The sequence below is a fragment of the Sebastes umbrosus genome, chromosome 16 (genome assembly GCF_015220745.1).
Source record: "Sebastes umbrosus isolate fSebUmb1 chromosome 16, fSebUmb1.pri, whole genome shotgun sequence".
Lineage (NCBI taxonomy): Eukaryota > Metazoa > Chordata > Actinopteri > Perciformes > Sebastidae > Sebastes > Sebastes umbrosus.
This window is the reverse complement of record NC_051284.1, coordinates 19,036,134-19,055,507: the sequence shown is the minus strand read 5'-3', so window position 1 is coordinate 19,055,507 and position 19,374 is coordinate 19,036,134. Positions and strand designations below refer to the sequence as shown.

General features: G+C 39.9%; 1 protein-coding gene across 3 annotated transcripts in view; it reads right to left on the bottom strand.

Moving 5' to 3' along the window:
- Positions 1 to 2,548: 2,548 nt before the first annotated feature.
- The window catches only part of asap3 (ArfGAP with SH3 domain, ankyrin repeat and PH domain 3), a 29,273-nt gene continuing 12,447 nt past the window's right edge, over positions 2,549 to 19,374 (bottom strand). The window contains exons 5-26 of one of the 3 annotated variants that reach the window (XM_037796769.1): positions 18,630 to 18,679; positions 17,940 to 18,063; positions 16,822 to 16,907; positions 16,390 to 16,465; positions 15,234 to 15,320; positions 14,263 to 14,372; positions 13,377 to 13,446; positions 13,173 to 13,260; positions 12,769 to 12,817; positions 11,840 to 12,006; positions 11,450 to 11,583; positions 11,216 to 11,307; positions 10,921 to 11,101; positions 9,829 to 9,914; positions 8,909 to 9,024; positions 8,753 to 8,820; positions 7,826 to 7,933; positions 7,397 to 7,619; positions 6,238 to 6,523; positions 5,728 to 5,944; positions 5,446 to 5,573; positions 2,549 to 4,881 (exon numbers count right to left, since the gene is read on the bottom strand). In XM_037796769.1, coding sequence (XP_037652697.1) covers positions 4,869 to 4,881; positions 5,446 to 5,573; positions 5,728 to 5,944; positions 6,238 to 6,523; positions 7,397 to 7,619; positions 7,826 to 7,933; positions 8,753 to 8,820; positions 8,909 to 9,024; positions 9,829 to 9,914; positions 10,921 to 11,101; positions 11,216 to 11,307; positions 11,450 to 11,583; positions 11,840 to 12,006; positions 12,769 to 12,817; positions 13,173 to 13,260; positions 13,377 to 13,446; positions 14,263 to 14,372; positions 15,234 to 15,320; positions 16,390 to 16,465; positions 16,822 to 16,907; positions 17,940 to 18,063; positions 18,630 to 18,679 — 2,559 coding nt within the window. In that variant the 3' untranslated portion in view covers positions 2,549 to 4,868. Of the gene's footprint in view, positions 4,882 to 5,441; positions 5,574 to 5,727; positions 5,945 to 6,237; positions 6,524 to 7,396; positions 7,620 to 7,825; positions 7,934 to 8,752; positions 8,821 to 8,908; positions 9,025 to 9,828; positions 9,915 to 10,920; positions 11,102 to 11,215; positions 11,308 to 11,449; positions 11,584 to 11,839; positions 12,007 to 12,768; positions 12,818 to 13,172; positions 13,261 to 13,376; positions 13,447 to 14,262; positions 14,373 to 15,233; positions 15,321 to 16,389; positions 16,466 to 16,821; positions 16,908 to 17,939; positions 18,064 to 18,629; positions 18,680 to 19,374 lie in introns of all 3 variants that reach the window. The other 2 variants (XM_037796770.1, XM_037796768.1) reach the window with 2 other exon arrangements.

Below are 19,374 nucleotides of genomic sequence, written 5' to 3'. Positions count from 1 at the left end.
GTTATGCTTTTTTGCAACAAAAAAGTCATGGTATCGTATGTCAAAAAATGTCAATAAAGAAAGTCATATGTTGAAAAGTTTTATGAAAAAAATCATAATTATGTCTAAAAATTTCATGAAAAAAGGTCATAGATTAGTATGTCGACAAATTTCATGAAAAAAATTCTCAAGTTGAAAAATTTCATAAGAAAAAGTCATAGTATGGCATGTTGAAATATTTCATTAAAAAAGTCACAGTATAGTATGTCGACAAATTTCATGAAAAAAAGTCATATGTTGAAAAGTTTTATGAAAAAAAGTCATAATGTAATATGTCGACAAATTTCATGAAAAAAATGTATGTCGACAAATTTCATGAAAAAAAATCATAAGTTGAAAAATTTCATAAGAAAAAGTCATAGTATAGCATGCCGAAATATTTCATTAAAAAAGTCACAGTATAGTATGCCGAAAAATTTCATGAAAAAGGGCATAGATTAGTATGTCGACAAATTTCATGAAAGAAATGTATGTCGAAAAATTTCACTAAAAAAGCCATAGTATAGTATGTCGAAAAATTTCATGGAAAAAAGGCATAGTATAGCATGTCGAAAAGTTTCATGAAAAAGAATCATAATATAGTATGTCGAAATATTTTATGAAAAAAGTCATAGAATAGTATGTCGAAAAATTTCATGGAAAAAAGCCATGGTATAGCATGATGAAAAATGTCATGAAAAAAAGTCATAGTAAAGCATATCGAAAATTTTCATTAAAAAAATGTCATAGTATAGTATGATGAAAGATTTCATGAAAAAAAGTCATAGTGAAGCATGTCAACAAATTTCATGAAAGAAAAGTCAATATAGCATGTTGAAAAATTTCATGAAAAAAAAGTAAGTATAGTATGCCGAAAAATTTCTTGAAAAAGTCATAGTATAGTACATTGAAATATTTTATAAAAAAAGTCATAGTATAGTATGTCGAAAAATTTCAACAAAAAATCATGACGTTATATGACGAAAAAATTATAGCATACTATGACTTTTTCTATGAAATTTTTCAACATATTATACTATGACTTTTTTCCATGAAATGTTTTCAACATACTATACTGAGACTTTTTTTCATGAAATTTTTCGACATACTATACTATGACTTTTTTCCGTGAAATTTTTCAACACGACTATGACTTTTTTTCTGTGAAATCTTTCGGCAGACTATACTATGACTTTTTTCCATGAAATCTTTTCAACATACTATACTGAGACTTTTTTTCATGAAATTTTTCGACATACTATTACTTTTTTCTGTGAAATCTTTCGGCATCCTAGACTATGACTTTTTTTCATGAAGTTTTTCGACATACTATACTATGACTTTTTTTGTCAAAACAAGTGATAGTATAATATGTCGAAAAAAGTCCTGGTATAGTATGTAAAAAAAAAATCATAGTATAGTATGTCGAAAAAAAAAAGTCGTAAAAAGATCATAGTATTATAGTAGGTCGAAAATTTCATGGAAAAAAGGCATGGTGTATTATATAGAAAAATTTCACCGAAAGAAATTCATTATATAGTACGTTTTAAAATTTCACCAAAAAAAGTCATAGTATAGTATGTCGAAAAATGTCAAGAAAAAAAGTCATAGTATACTAAGTCAAAGTCAGCCAGGGAGAGGAGCAAAATAGGCCGTGGCACTATTATCCTGGCTGTTAGCGAGGTGACCCGTTATGTAAGTGACAGGTTGGAATTTCATCATCCTGGCTCTGGTACGGAGGATCAGAAGTAACATCCGGATGGAGACAAAATGAGGTTGGAAGGACCGAGACCTGCAGGGAAAACTGCCAAGAAAGATGGAGGGAGAGATTTAGCTTTAGGGATGCATAAAGGGTAGAAGGGGGGAACGCTGTGGGGATGCCAGATATAGTAGGAAGAAGTGAAAATACAACTGTCAAAATGTATTTATACAGGTTCCATTTGTTCAGTTTTATTCAATATTATTAACCTAGGGTTGTTTCACTGAGAGTAATGCTGGCTTAGACGGGCTTTGTTCACACTTTTATGTTATTGAACTTCATACAGATGACAATTACTCTTTTACTGTAAGCCAGAACTTAGAGGTAATAGCGTTTCTTAAGGAAGGACTATCCTTGGAAGATATTTCAATGGACAATAGCATTAAAATAAAAAAAGTTTTGTTTCAAAATTAAAGGAGCACTATATGATATCTAGAACATTAATATAGCAGCAAACATTTATTTGCTATGTAAAGATATAGAGGAGTAATGTCTACCTGAGCAGAGAATGAAGTCACTCTCTCTGTGTATGGTAATCCAAGCTTCTCCTTGCTTTGTTGACATAGCCGGGCCGGCCGCGTGTGCCCTTTCGTCCATGTGAGCATGCCCCACTGGCTCGCTCACGGCTGCTCTGCACTGCTCTCATACGGCAGTTCCAGCTGCTTTGAGCCACATGTCAGCACCTTGTTGTTGTTTGATTGTTTGTTAGTTTGCTTTGGTTCCAGTTGATATCGTTGTTCCAACAAATTTTTACTTGTGGAGCGTTATGATTTTTATTTTACTTGATGTTAATGAAATGTAATTAATGTAAATTTTTCATCATTTGAATATGCTGTGGCAATATGTACAGTGTTACGTCATGCCAATAAAGCCATTTGAGTTGAGAGAGAGAAGTAAGTGAGAGAGAGGTAAAAGAAAGGTGAGAGAGGTAAGAGAGAGCACATTTTTCCTTTAACGACATTTGATCGCCCAGTTAAGCACGCAGCCCCGCTGTACAGGCGCATCAGCTGTTTTGCATCTGGCGTTTTTGAAGCGGTCCGCCTGCAGAGACGCGTCTGTGTGATCAGCCCCTAAGTGAGCACAACATTATCACGGCCACTAAACCTCCGTCACAATGAGTTTTAAGCACATTTATACACATTACTAGGAAGCAGGTTTTATGTGTGACCTCACTCGCTGAATAAGTTAAGCAATGCATGCTCGTGTTGAGCATTAAAGACACACAGCCACACTACATTAGTCCACTCATACCAGATACAGAAAAATATCACCTATTTCACACTATAAAAGAATATATGGCACTTTATTTAACATGTTTTATGTGTATTTACAAATATACTGACTAATATGAGTTAATTTACTGTTTACATATGAGAGTTCCTACTTACAGTTGTACTCTAATGCAGTCAACCCCTGCTTCACAATTATCTGATAACAAGTCTGTCTCGTGATTTGTTTGGTCAATCCTCAACGCTGTAACAAAACAATAGTGACAGAAACAGTGACAAGCAAACAGACTTGTTTGTTTAAACTCAGGAATGATTAAATAGAAGTGAACACCTGCTTCCTGCCCACCTTTAGTCATCACTGTCGTTGTTTGTTTTCAATTCGCTGAGACAGGATCCTCTCTGAGCACTTATTACGCAACCGTGTCTATTCCCTTCTGTTCTCTCTGTCTCTCTGACAGCCGTTTAGACCTCTAATGAAACAGAACAGAGGACACATGACATTAAATCAGAGGACATCAAATTACCAACATGGGGTAACACTTTCTGTAATGATACAATCCTTTATAATGCTTAACAGATGAGAAAACAAGTGATATATACTGTACATCAGTGAACATTTTTAGACAAGTATGAACAAAACATTGTGTGTAATAGCTGTGAAATGTTACATTTGTGTATTTATTAGTATAAAAAGAAAGTGGAGCAGTCTACCTCTACCAGCTACTATGTGTGTACAGTACAGTAAGTGCAAGTGTGCTTGTGTATATCTTGTGTGATGCACACGTGTCCACAGAAAGTGTGTGTGTGTGTTCACTGAACAAATTACTGCAGTGGGGTGCTGTTACTAACGAGCTCTCTTTAAGTGCCATTTCCTGGTAGAACAGAGAGTCTTTTCTTTTCTTATAACACACTGTCGTTATTCCAGGTTCTCCAGAGACAGATGCCTGGAGCCAGAAGAAACCGAATCCTCCACTCTCATCGCAGTCGGCGAGCGGTGCCCAGAGTCAAGATGGCTGAGCTAAAGTTTCAGATCTCTGCCCAGACGCCTGCCGTTTGGTTGGAGACAGACTGGCAGGCACAAAGCCACTTTTAGAGTCCCAGGGCAGGCTGCAACAGACACCGGGCAGGTTTGTACCTCAAATCCAAGTCTCGGTATACTGTGATTTAAAAAGATTGAGCAGTTTCCGTTCAAAACAAAAAGCATCCCAATATAAAGCAGCTGGCTGGGTATTTACAGCTTTCTATTTACATTTACAGCTCTGCCAACTCTTCAGAAGATTACTTCTCAATGAGTTTAAAGTGCCTTAAAAGGGTTTTCCCCGGCAGGTAAGTTTTGCCTCTAGTTACAAATCCTAGATCAGTATAGACAACTTAAACATCTGCAATATAATAGTTAAATGGACATTAGAGCAGTTTCTACCCCAACCACAAATGCATCTGTACCTATTACTAGTGGTTCATGGTTTTAGACAACTGCATTTAAAAACACAAGGCTAGACCAACAGGGGGAACAATATTGTCCTTGGGATGAGAGGTTTTATGGGGCTCTAAAAGTCAGACAGTTCCCTTGTTGGTTTCCAGAATGAGTGAATGTTAAAAAGGTATAAATCCCTAAAACAGTGCCATTTATATCCTCATGTGGAAATATTCTCAGTTTGAGTTAGATCCAGGTGAATAACACTGTCCTCTCCTGTAGATAAAATCCACTGTGTGATGACGGTAAGTTTCCAGTAAGCATCCCATGCTGGTTCAGCTTCTCTGTTATGTCACCATACAGTAGTTTTATATATCCACGGTCCTTCAGTCTGTTAGTTTGTGTACATAGTTGACAGGAAAAGTCCCAACCCTGGATGGGTCCCCCTCTATGTGACCAACCTGTTAGGATAAAGATAGAGTACTTTATTAATCCTAACTAATCGGAACTTTCACTGTTACAGAGGCTTAAAGCAAAAAAGAGCAAAACTAACTATACAATACTTCAACAATAGGGGTGTCACGATTTCAATTCTAAATCGATCAAAATCAGATCTTGACCGTCAAAGTAAAAAGCAGAATTTGCCTTTCTCATAGTATTTTTTTTTGTCTCCACCCCCGCCTACTTGTGTGCGTCCGAAGGAAAAAAAATATGAAGGTAAATATGTTGCAAAATTATTGGGCTTGTAGATTTAATGTGAGAACTTGTAGAACAAAAATCTGTTTAAATATTCACATACGTGAGCTGAATTTAAAGTCACCGCCAAAAACAAAGCACAAGAGCTTGTAGAAAAAACACCTGTGTTCTGAATGCATAGTTACAGAAAAAAATATTCACAAATATTTAGATTGATATTATATATACAATGACAGCTGCAAACTTGTAATCCAACATGGACCCGAGTAACATTCTTTCACATTGCTATCCAAAGGGTAAAATCAAAAAGTTGTAGTTCACTTACCCACCAGTGGGGGTCATTCGTGGCCGTGACCACAATGATCTCATCTTTGAAAAAGGCCAGCTGCTCAGAGCTGACGGCCCTGCAGTCCACTAAAGCCTTGACACGCTTCTGATGTGGCCTGCTGCCAGAAACCTGAAGAGGACATGCGATATATTTTCTGGTGTTCCACCAGCAAATTTATATTGACTGTGAAATCTAACAGCTTTTTTTTTTTTTGCTCTCCACAGAAAAATCCTGTGGAATTGCAGATTGAACTATAGGCTGAATGCAAAAGAAAGATTAATACCATGGCATTCCTGCGGGGTCGTGGGACACAGGTCACAACAGGTGAGGGTGGCGCTACTGGAGCTGGAGCTGGAGCTGGGCTGAGGCGCGGACTAGTCCCCACTAAGCTGCAATACAACTCTTCCTGGCTGCCCACACAGGTTGGAGACATCACACCACACTTCCCCTGGCTGCCTCCTCCACCGCTTGTCCGACGATACGATGTGGTCTTCTCTGAACTGGAGGGTGGAGAAGACACATGAAATAACACCAATCGAACAAGGCCTCTCATATGGAGTTGTGTTTTTTAACACGTCAAAACTGGAGACAGCTGGATAATCCTTTTCATCAGTGCAGTATTAAAGATAGTCCTAAGCATAGGAAATGGTGATTTCAATTTAGTAAATAGTAAAATAACTATTAACTAAGTTTATTTAACCATCAATTTATCATTTATAAAAGATGGTTATTGTAAAGTGTAACCGCCCTCTTTACAGAAATGCATTAACACATTATAGCAGTGCTGTCTTACCTGACAGGTCCTATGTGACTCTGAGAGGATGTTGGCGTGATACTGCTTTGAGACCCAAAACTAGCGCCAGGTTGGCCGTCCCAGGTCTGCCTCTGTCCTCTGTGCTGAGCTCCCTGTCCGTGGGGAGACCTAGGTGGTCTCGCCCCTTGGCCCTCTGAGTTGGGTGAAGCAGTCCTATGCCTCGCCTGTGCCTGGGGACTGGATGATTGGGAGGCCGGGTTAGAGCAGCGTCGTGGAAGGGGGTTGCCTTCCTGTGTTGTGATTGAAATCTGGGGGTCCGAGCGACCTGTAGAGGGGAAGAAAATTAGAACATGAGCAACACTGTACATTGTATGTGTTTATAAAAACATCCATTTAATTAAGGTATTCATCCACTCAAAAACAAATGACCTAAAATTAAAACTTTACATGTGTTATTTGAACTGGCACCATGCATTGGTTCAAGAAAGAGGTTCTAGCAGGCTCAGTTTTAAAGTTAGAGTGAAGATACTGATATCATGAAAACCTAAGGAATCCATTGGTACCAAACATGTCATACTAGCTTGTCACAAAGGCGGTTAAATAGCGCTCCAAACATGCTAAATTTGGCGAGGAAAAAGGGGCTCCCTCGACCCATGACCTCAAGATATGTGAATGAAAATGGGTTCTATGGGTACCCACGAGTCTCCCCTTTACAGACATGCCCACTTTATGATAAACATATGCAGTTTGGGGCAAGTCATAGTCAAGTCAGCACACTGACAGCTGTTGTTGCCTGTTGGGCTGCAGTTTGCCATGTTATGATTTGAGCATATTCTTTATGCTAAATGCAGTACCAGTGAGGATTTCGGGACAATATCTGTCCTTGTTTTGTGTTGTTAATTGATTTCCAATAATATATACATACATTTGCTTAAAGCAAGCATATTTGCCCACTCCCATGTTGATAAGTACTTGATAAATCTCCCTTTAAGGTACATTTTGAGCAGATAACAAATGTGTGATTAATTGCAAATGAATCGCTATTAATTATTTTAATAAATTGACAGCCCTCAATTGAATGCAACCTTATTTACCTTCAGTAAAACAACTTAAAATCAGGAATTGTTGGGGCCTTCTTATCTACCTGCATTATAAATGCAGATAGATAAGCCATATACTGTACACTGCAGTAACTCACCTCTCTGGATGGATTTAGCTGGCAGTGGTGGTGGCATTAATGCTCCAGAGGGGGCGCTATTGGCTGGAGGATTTCTGTATAAGAAGTCTAAGTTCTCATATGTCTGACAAGGCCTGCTTCCAGCATTACCATTGGCAGCATTACCCACACTCCAGCGGGCAAAGGAAGATCCACTACCTCCATTTGAGGACGGAGGAGAGCGGTTTTTGGGTAATGGGCTCACCTGGAAGAAAGTGGAAAGGAGCACAAGGTTCATTTCTAGTTTCTCCTCAACTTTCTTTGTTTAATTTCATTTTATCACCATTTTCTCATTAGTGGAGGAGATTACTGTGGAAAACCCCAATAATGTCCTTCTCCAAAAAGGCTGTAAAAGGCTTTTTTGGCAGAGACACAAAGTCAGTAATGAGATTGTGTGTGTGTGATGTTTACCCTTTCATCCAGGTCATCCTCGCTGTCATAAAACTCCTGAGATTGTGTCTCCCACATGAACTCCACGTGGATCTGAGAGTTGAACTTCCCACTCTGGGCCAGCTCCAACTAAAACAAACAAACACAGGAGCACAAACACTCAATACTCTCATCCACACATATCCAGTTATACTTAAACACATACCTAATCAGCTAGAGTATTAATTAGAGTAGTGGGTTGTAATTTTGGAGTTTTAAGTACAGATAAGTAGACAGGGCAGGAATACATGTTAACACAATATATCACACATCCTTATGCAATTTTGGGAAAATATATTAATATAAAACTCCCTCCTGACTGGCAGTGATCAGTCATATCAGAGTGACCTTGGCTTCAACAGATGTTTAAAAAAAATTTGAAAATGAGAAACCATTAGGAAAGAGTCTCTTGAGTCCAGAGCCACCTCATTGCAGCTTTCATATTAAAAAAAAGATCATCTCAATGACAAATGTAAATTAATTCCGCCAATAAGTAAACAGTTTGGATTTTAAAGCTGCTTATTTGTGTAACCTTTTTCAATCTCTACACAACAAGCTTGTAAAAGAAGGTTGTGCATAATCAAACAGGATATTACTCAAGGCCGGTCGGATTCAGCAGGGCAGATGGCCGGTAAGAAAATAAATGAGACACGCTGGGACCTGATGAGGATAAGATTCCTCATCCTGGGAGTGAGTCCTGAGCAGAGCTTTGTTGCACGGGGAGTTATTTCAAGGTAATATTTCCAGCTGTGGAAGGTGTCTTGTTTTGTTTCTGGAGTTGGCTTTCTGGTAGGCATTTTAAAGTTGCAACTTGATTCCTAAGTTAAATTTACCTCCTGACTGTGTGTGTTCTTTGAATTTATGAACTAAAGCTTAAAGTTGAATTTAAAAAAGAAAGTGGGTTCTCACCAGCTCGATACACAGCACATGCTGCAGCCTCCGTGCAACATCAAGGGCCGTCTCTCCTGCAGAGTTCACTATAAGAAATTTGAACAAGAAATGTTTTTAGTATTTATTAATTGCACTGGCTGAAAGAGAAGTAGAGTAAACAGAGTTAAAAGGTACCTGTTTGTAGGGCTGCCTTTGCTTTGAGCAGTAACTTGAGAGACTCAGGCTTGTGATGCAGGACGCTGTAGTGAAGAGCTGTGTTTCCTTCTGCTGTTCTCTTCTCCAGACAGTTGCTGTAGAGTGAACATACAGTATAGGCAGATGGTGTTAAATGTTGCCAAGTAGGGCTGGGCGATATGGCCAACATCTTCTATCATGATATGTCATTGGTAATTCAATAAATAAATAGTCTATATGAAATAACCACATGGGAAAACCGATTTTTGTATACTCCTTTGTGAATTAAATACCATGAGTGCAAAATGAACATAACAGTTTCATATCGTTTTGATATGTATCGTTATATTGCCCAGCCCAGTTGCCAGAACAATAGATATGAATCATAGGTTGCTTTCACAAGCCAACATTTAGTCCATTTTAATCAAACTCTGGTGCGATTTGTTTGGAGGCATTTGTTGAGATAGACACAGGTAAACAATAAGTTAACATGTGGGGTAGTGGACTGACTTGGACTTCTGCATAAGTCTGATGTCTGCTTGACATCTGTGCCAAAGAGAACATACAGAATATGCTAAATAAAGTCCATAAAAATTCCAGTTAAACTGGAGAAGGGATTTTTTGTGCACAGTAAATCAGTACCGACAAAGTGAAAAAAAACTTTGACAGCAATATTTCAAAGTTTACGATTCCCTGCATAGAAGTGGCAGTTCTCGAGAGAAAAAAGATAAATTTGCTTCTTTGTACATGTCCCTCAGCAAATATTTTTTTGTTTGGTCCGCTTTAATTTGTGCACTGTGACACTAAACCAGACTAAATAGAAAACAAACCAAAAGTATCAATTTCACTTGGATTTGGACTAGCCGAACGGACCATGGCTTGTGAAAGTGCCCATACATGACTACTTGTCAGTGTCTGACCTGTTCTGGCAGAGGAAATCCACCAGCCCCAGAGAGCTTCTTTCCTCCACACGCACAGCAAGATGGAGAGCTGTTTCTTTGATCCCCTGAAACAAGAAGAAAAGAGCACAAATGAGGCCAAATTGTTGAACATCTAAAGAGGTTATCCAATCTGTACAAAACTTTTTCGCAGAGGTTACTCTCGGTGAATACCGCAAGTGGCTGCATTTTGTTTCTGACAATCAAGACTAAAGATATGCAACTAGAATACCAGAGAAGCTAATGTCAAGAAGGTTGACAGTGAAACAACTCCTTTGTTTGTGTGTTAAAAAGTGAAAACATGCCTACAGCTTTAAGTATTATGTGTTTATGTGAAGTGCAAAAGGAGGGGCAGAAGAATGACATAGAAGTGCCTGCGTAATTCAATGAGCTTGTCTCACTTGTTCTCAAGAGACGTGAGCTCTGACCTAAAAGCTGAAATAATAAACCAGCGCCAACCAACACAAACAAACACACACATACGCACATGCACAGTGAAGTAAGCAGTGTTACACAGACGGCTTATGCTGAGCAGGAAGTGTGTGACAGGGAGGGTAGAACATGATTAAAGACAAGAAGACGAGGCGTTGAGAAGAGACAGCAGAGGCGGGGAAAACAAGAGGAGAGAAAAAGAGGGGAACGTTTGAATTAGAGGCCAGAAGAGATGGGAGGGTCTCCGATTTATCCACCCACATGAACCATGCACACAAGAGGACAATTAACACATACTTCACATACTGTATCCATCCACACACCTCCTACATACTGTATGTTGTGGAACTTTTAACACTGGGAGGATTTGATTCTATTTTTAGCCATTTCAGTCACAGTTCTAAAGTGACAGGAACATGTTTTTGAAATATTGCAGAAATGTATGTGTGGCTGTAAACAAGCCGGGTGGGCGGCCTTGTCAGGATGCAGCAGCCATTCATCCTAAATACATGACATCTGTGGGAGTTTAAATTTGTCGGAAGATGATATGGATTTATTACATGCATTCCCAACCTAACAGGACACACTTCAGGAAGAAAATGCTAGCGTGGAAATTCACTTGTGGCTGTAAATTATCCTCACCTGTCCTTCAGGCACTGTGATCGGCTTGGAGAGGTCCGCTCCCTCAGCGTAGAGCTGTAGAAGAGAAGTGAGGTCACGACTCTTCACGGCGTCATACAGCCGCCCAGGGTCTGCTTCTTCTCTACGCAGGACATACCGACGCTCAGCGTACTTCGCCACAATGTACTCCTTCCTGGCATTCCTAGTTGTTAACACATTTTAATAAAAAATACAATAAATATATGTCACCAAATTCTTGTTTATTCCTTTTGAACAATCAGATTGTTATTTTTTTTTTTTTAAATCAGGGACTCACATGTCACTTTGTGGCATTGGTTTGACTGAGTCATTTGGAAGGCCCGCCTCCATGATGTCATTGAATCTGGTGTTGCCAATACTGACAGCCAGCTGAAATGACACAAGGCAGCCATTAAGATGTGACATAACACCAATGAAAGGCAGATGGTATCATAATGTCTAATTAGGAAATCTTCACAATACAAAATCCATCTGGACTGTGTCTGTTTTTGTGTGAACGTGTGTTTAATACCAGAAGCTCAGAGGTGCTCAGTAGGTCCAGAGTGAGTGACTGAATCCTGGAGAAGTGGACACCCAGCTCTCTGTGGATGCCAGAGCACTCGATACAGGTCACGATACCCAGATTGGTCGATAGCCATGTTGGATCTGAGATGCACAGAGCAAAAGAAGTCTTTTAGAGACCCATTAACACTCTAAAAACACAGCTTGAATTGATAAATGTTGATGAATATTATCACACTGGCTAGAAAATATAATTGCTTAAAAGGTACAGTGTGTAGGATTTTAATATTATATTCCATTTCTGCTTATAGATCCCCGAAATGCTACACACTGTTCCTTTAATCTGATGTATTTCCACATTTAATTCTGCAATGATCATCAACAACAACGACTGGCTGACCTGGTGCTCCACAGTCAGCGCAGCCCTCGTTGCCAGGCATGTGTCGAAGCTCGGCGATGATGGATCGGGAGAGTTCCTGAAGCCCGCTGTCCTGGAGGTGGAGCTGGTCTCCTACCAACGCTGTGTTCAGGGCCTCCTCCTTGCTGTTCTGTAGTACTGACACCCAACTAAAGAACATACAGAAAATAATAAGTTAATAAAAGACATGTTATTTGTTTCCAATTTCCACATTTTGTAACAGCTTACAGGGAAAGCCACAGTTTGTGGCACCAAGATCAAAAGTAGAAGATCAAAAGAAGTCGACCATGTGTTTCGCATGTGTTGTTGCTCAGTTGTCTAATGATAAGTCATCATCACTTTCAATTTCATGAGTTCTCTACCACCCTGACTCAAGCTGAACCTCACGGCTTTCATTTCTAAAGCTCTGGTACTTTTCCCTTCAAACCATTTCCATATCCCTCTGTCCCTAAACTCACACAGCACATTCACATCAAAGAATCTGCCCGGAGGCCCACACACAAGGGAAGGGTAAGGGACAGAAAACCCGACATGCCCCCCCTCAATCCCCACATCAAAAAACACAAAGTTCCCTTGCTTGCTGTCTGTGGCTGGAAAGAGAAGTCCCACCCAAAACCAGCTGGGCCAGGGGGCTCTGAGAGGACAACCTTTTCTTCCTGCACCATTTAGTTTCTCTCCCTTTTTGGGTATTGTCAGCCCTGCTTGTTCTTCACTGCATACATCATCAGACATGTTCTCCTCAGTTTTACTACACACTCTTATCTTTCTATTTTTTCTTCATTTCCCATACAGACCTAAGCTCAAATATAGGTGCCTGACATGTAACAACTTGCTTACACAAAGACAAAATACAAGTAAGGTTGGCAAGGTGGTGATTAAAGTTAGCAGCCAACAGTAATGTCAACACTTACATCAGACATTCCTGATCGTCTTCTGCCTGGAAACGGTAAGTCCGATTATCTATGGAGAAGGAGAAGTGGTGGTTAGACATTGTCATTGCATCTTGAGAAAATAAATGAATCAACAGAACATGGAGTGAAGAGGGTTTAAAAGTTACCAGGATGGTGGAAATAAAAGTTTCATGACCAGAAATGGCATAAAACAAGCACACAATCACCCCTTTGTCACGTCACAGTAGTTTACATTAATCATAAGGAATCACTGGCATTCATCCCAAGAAAAAATGTGTCAGATCCCAGTTTCTATTAATGTGACCAGCTTCCACACAGCTGCACTGCACATTACCCTCCACATGTCTTTAGTAAAGACTTTAAAGAGTAAAGTGTTAAGGGTCAAAATTTAGAAATGAACCTACGAGTGACCAGGTCAAAGGTCCTCCTGTCCTCTGGGTTCGGCCGCACCTGACAGGTCAGTAGGTTCAACTTGGCTGGCGGTCGATTAATCTGAAGACAGACACAGATGCTAATTTCAGCATGTATCGGAATATTTGGACAGATTTCAAATGACACTTTGATCTGAATCTGAATGCTTGGTGTCAGTTTAGCCCACGTGTCCTCACCGTACTGTGGGAAATGGTCAGGCAGCCAAATTTCACTCCACACTTCCTCTTCTGCCAAACCTTCCTGATCCTGCAGGATGAAATGCCAACAGGAAAAAAATCAAATTTGAGAAAAACATTTAGAGACTTTATACACAAACTATTGGCATAACATCATCAACCTGGATGATCTCTGTGCAGTGCAGTAAAAGTGTTAACATGTACCCTCGAATTGAGTAATGGTGATCTACACGCTGTGTAGCTCACTCCTGTTCACAGTGTTTCACTCGTTTTCATTATCATGATTTAATCAGTTAAAACGGCTGAGAACGTGTTCTGTTTTGTGTCAGTGGCCTGAGGAAAGTTTGCTCCCCTCCCCCCATCTCCTATTCACCCTACTGAACCACATCCCCTCTCCTTATCACACTGTAATCTAGCTCTGTGTGTATATATGTGTGTGTGTGTACGTGTGTGCATGACGCAAAAAAAGCTGGATCCGTTCAGTTAGCCGGTCTGCCAATAAGTTCCACAAGAGGGGCCCCTGCTTGAATCTTCATCTCACAATAATGAGGACCAGGTGGGGCAGACAAAGTTAGAATCCCCCTTCTCTCTCTCCATGCCTTACTTGCTTACTCTTCAGCCAGCTCTGATCACTACTTCCCTCGACAACAATATTTATAACTTTAAAAACTTTATCATTTGTTAAAATATGAACATGAAAGTAAACCCGGATGTTTTTCAGTTACACAAATTCCTCTTGTTTGTTTGAGTTTGAGCTACGACACATTAAATTACATGATTATTTATTGGCTTTACAGCATGATTCATATCTTGTGTTTAATTCTAATACAATACTTGTATTATAACTGCTTGACATTTGGACACTGTAATTAATGCATTTACACACCCATCACTCTTCTTGAGCAGGAAGCCAGATTTCTCTGTCCCATACTTCTTGTTGCCCTGTGGTTGGTGGATGCTATACCCGTTGCCAGAGTTTTTCCTGTTCAGGTACTCCTGGGATACAAACAGAGATTTAGGACGTTACATCACAGGCTTCAAGGCAGCTCTGAAAATTTGGCAAGAGTAATTTGATGACATCAACTAGCAATTAAAGCCGTGTGCCCCTGGACTTTTTAGAGCGCTTTCACAAGCCAACATTTAGTCCGTTTTAAATCGAACACTGCGGTTCAACCCTTGGTGCAGTTTGTTTGGGCGATTGTGAACGCAGTAATCGTACTCTAGTGCGGACCAAAACAACCGGTCCGAGACCGCTTCCAAGCGAACCAAAATGTAAGCTGCCTGTGCGGGCTTTTGTTGAGATGGACACAGGTAAATGACAGGTTAACATGAGCGGGAGAGGACGGACCAGGACTTCTGCAGAAGTACGATGTTTGCGTGACATCTGTGCCGAAGAGAACACACAGATTATGTTAAACAAAGTCCGCAAAAATAGTGACGTTTATAAAGTCATTCGAGATAAACTGGACAAGAATGGATTTGCGTACGCAGTAGATCAGTGCCAAGTCAAAGTGAAAACACTTCGACAGTAATAAATCAAAGTCCGCAATTCCCTACATAGAAGCGGCAGCTCTCAAGATGAAAAAGATAAATTTGCTCCATCGTACACGCCCCTCAGCGAATATTTTTTCTATTTGGTCTGCTTTGATTTGTGCATTGTGAAGCGGACTAAATTGAAAACAAACCAAAAGTATCAATTTCACTCCGATTCGGATTAACCAAAGGCTTGTAAAAGTGCCCTTAGAGTCCACATTTTGCTTACATAGTAACACAGTATACCTGAAGATCTAAAGTGTTCCAGCTCAAGGTACGTTACATGTAATGAGTATGACAATGATGCAATATGAATAATCATACCTCTTTCCCCTCCACTTGCAGAAGTAATCTGAGAGAATCCCTCAACTGAGTGAGTTGTTTTACCTCCTCGTCCTGGTCCAGACGCACCTAAAACGCACCATAAAAGTCAGTTTATTCAATTACAGCAATAGAAAGTTTAATTACTTGGAAGAGCAACATGTTTTTGTGTTCTCCCATGTTCATTTTATCATATGTAATGTTTTTTTGTATTTGTTCCAAGTATTGGGTGTGGAATGACAATACATCAGAGCTTTGTGTTATGGCCTAAATAATGCAGAACAGAGCTCAGCACTGGGGTGTGCCGTCCTAGGAGGTTGTGCATGTGTTAAAGTAGCAGCAGAGTGACCAGTTTTGCATGCAACAGAAGTCCGTTTAACGGAAATATTTCAGCATTTTTCCTGGGAACCATAACACGGATTCTGTCTGAATTTCCTTCTTGAGGCTGAGGTCTGGCATGTCTGAGCGGGTTTCTGTTCTGCCTATGCAGAACCAGAAAAACCTCTAACGTTCCTAGGATCACAGTTAACAGTCTGTTTCCAGCACTGTTTCCAGAAAGGGGACTGGAAACCAGTCGGTGTGGTAGGAGAAATAGGTGTGCAGCAGGGAAGGAATGAAAATAAGGGATGCTTTCAGTTTCATCTTTTTGGAAATAGGGGGAAAGCATTTCTGGGAATAGACTGCAATAAGAGTCTCTGCCAGTGGGTTCAGCTGGGGGGGAAGTTTCAGAGGAGGGGGGAGAGACTGAGGTTTTGGCTGTTGTGGAAGAGTAACAGAGAAAAAGTGCTATAGGAGGTAATAAAGCACAATGTGATTTACAGTGAGAGCTTTACTGCCTTCTTGGACACAGTTTTACCTTCTGTGGCTGAGAAAAGGCTGACAAGTGAACAAAACAAATGTGTGGGAGGATTGGGGACATGATAACATCAATATGTATGTGCATGTGTTTTGTGAATTGTGATAACATCAGTTTGAGTCAGTCAGCACAACAGCCGTTACCGCAGACCTTAACCTTGGACCTCTTAATCATGACAAATATTCATCTGAAATCATAACAGTACTGTTTGCAGACGTTAGATGACTAACATTTCCCTCTATAAACACTGACTGATATGATGCAGGTAGACAGACAAACCAGCAGCAGCTGCTGTGTTTTTACCGTGTGAACAGAAGCAGCAAGCTTCTCTATAAAGGGAGTGAGATTTTCAGCAGCTTTCAGCCCATCCTGAAAGAAACTGAGAACAGAAAGAGAACAAATGCTGAGTCGTGATGGTACTTCAGTTCAAACATCCTAGTTCACACCAACCAAAACATCACATGCTAAAGCTGTATAAGCAACTCCATTCCCACATGAAACCCTCGGTATGATTAAAATGGGTAAATGGTTTACAACAGTAATAATAGCTTGTAAAAGGAAAATGAAAACCAAAGAACCTCAACTATTAAGCAAAATCTCTCACTGAAACCTCGAGGTAGAAATCAAATCCATATGTTTTTTTAGGTCAGGAAAGAGTAAAAAAAAATATATTTCTGCTTCTTATTTTACATCTAGAACAAAATGGAAACAGAAAATAGTAAAGCTGAGACTGACCTGAGTTGTGCTTGGAAATATTTGATGAGGCTCTGGAGAAGATCAGGGCCCTGACGCACCTTGAGCTCCTGGATCTTCAAAAGATACTGAAAGCATAAACACAGACTGTTAAAAACAGCTCCAGAAATGGCAGCTCTCCAAGGAAAGGCCAGATGGATTCACTAAAACATTAAGCCTGAATATGAAAATGAGACATCAAATAAAGCCACCATTTTTCAGTAACCATAATTTAAGGCTCATCCTAGAATACACATCTTTATTATCCTGTTTGTAATGAGTGGCTCTTTGCTTTCTAGGACACTGCTTTATGTTGTTCCAAAGGTCATCGCCTTTTTCAACACTCCAGCCAGTCAGTGAACCTTGCAGACTGAAACTGGAAAAAAGTCTTTGCTCAAAAAATACAAATAACAGACACATAGTGCAGGCTTTATTGTGAATAATTTCCACCCTGTATAAATCCTGTGTGTGGAAGGAATGACTACACTGTTTTTGCTCCATAAAACCCAAGTCTGAATCCATCTGTGTCTTTGTAGCTGAAGCACAGACCGGCTCAGTGAAGTGTTTCTGTCCAGTGTTTATTTGTGTGAGCTTGTGTGTGTTTCAGACTGTTTTTATGTATGCAGCGTGAAAGAAAGAAAGACCAAGAGACGGAGGGGTGGAGCGGTTTGCAACAAGTGGAAATTCCTTTTTCCCTGCCTCTCCTCTTTGTCTCAACAGCTGGTCTCAGTCAGGATTAGACTTTTTTTCTCAGGGTTTTCTCCAGCTACATATGCACACTTTGCTGAGACTACAGTCACTTGTATGTTAACAGCACTACCAGAGCATTTCGCAAGAATTACCCCCAATTTGGCTCTCAGGTGTGCGTCATGAAACATTTTTCATCTGCCTTTGAACTGCATTTTCTAATGAGTACGACCGAGCTCTACTGCAGCTCTGCAAGACGCAACCAATTAACCTCATGTTTGGCTTTCTAAAACATATTTTCCATCATAGGAATTACTGGAGGGACACAAAAGGGATGGACTCTGGCATGGAATCCACAAAGCAGACCACCCATACCCCTTCAGGTAGGTGAAAGGTGTCTGCGTCTGGTATTTTGACTGGCACTAATCCCTCACCTCGCACATTTGCAGCTGAAAGGTCCTTCTCTCTCTCTCCATGTCCTCCCCTCCGTCTGATCCCTCCGTCCTGATCAGACCCAGCTGCCTGGTCTTCTCCTTCCTCTCCTTCTCTAGCTTCCCTCTGATGGGGGGAAGGGAAGGATAAAGAAAAAAGAGAAAAAGTAAGAAAGAATCATTGATGTGCACAATGTACTTTACAATTCTTTAATCTGTCTTATCAACTCTTTCTATAATGATTAACTTTTTGAGAGTTTGTTTTTTCCTTCCTCATGAGGGAGGGGGGGGGAGTTGGATGAAAGACAAAAAGGGAGAGGTGAACTTTACTTACAACGTTATAAAACACTTTGAACCACTGTGCACCGTCAGAATGAGATCAAATCAAGGCTGCAAAGTGCAACGCCTCAGTTTTATTTCACAGCACTGTAATGGAGAAAGGCCATGGGGAATGAACTATTATCCTATTAACCTCTGCTGTTACATCCACGTCTAGGACCCAGTAAAACACCAGCAAGAACTGTGAAAGTGCAACGTGATTCTCCTTAGGCAATAACATCTGTCTCAGGCATCTGTTACTTTTCTCTCATGAAGCATGAAGGCTAAAAGATGAAGAATCAGACTATAATCCCACAATATGCAAGCCATATAAATGTGAAGTAACAAATTAAGCGTGCGTGTATGGTTAATTACATTTTGATGTCATACTCTTTCCAACTCTTCTCCATCTGTTTCTTGAGCTCCTGTAGAGAAGAGAAGAGAAATAAAAGTGCTTAAATTACACGGTTCAACTTTATTTATATACCACCTTTCATATAATCATGCAGTCCAAAGTGCATCACAGAGCAAGATTAAAACAGCACAGACAGAAAACAAAACAAAAACAAAAAATAGACAATATATAGAATTTTATAGACAATAAAAATGTAAAAATAAATAAAAGTCACTAGGATAAACAGGCACAAGAGATAGAAATAGTATGAAAACCGCTGATTAAGACTTAAAAGCTAAAGCAATAAATGACAATAAATGACGAGGCACCTTCAGTAACTCTCCCTGAGTCAAGTGAAGCAGTGTTTTAAAGTACCTGTTATTATCTGCGTAGATCTGAATAGAGCCAGACAGTTCATGCACAGAAACATGATTACTCACATTATACTAACTACTCTGCTATCTTGCTGAACAAGATTTCAGTAGCACTTTTCCTTCCTTCACAGTGATAGTGAAGCAATGTTCAGCTGTTGAATCAGCTGTGTCAAAGACAGGGCAGTGACAGCAGCTTACAGAGGCATTAGCCTGCTATTACTCACTCGTCTGCCTGTCTGTGAGGCAAATCAAAAGGACAAATACTAAGCAAGACAGATCGGTTAAGTATGGGAACACAGTTCAGTCTTACTCAATAATCTGCATAAATAGCCTCATCTTATCCAATATCTTA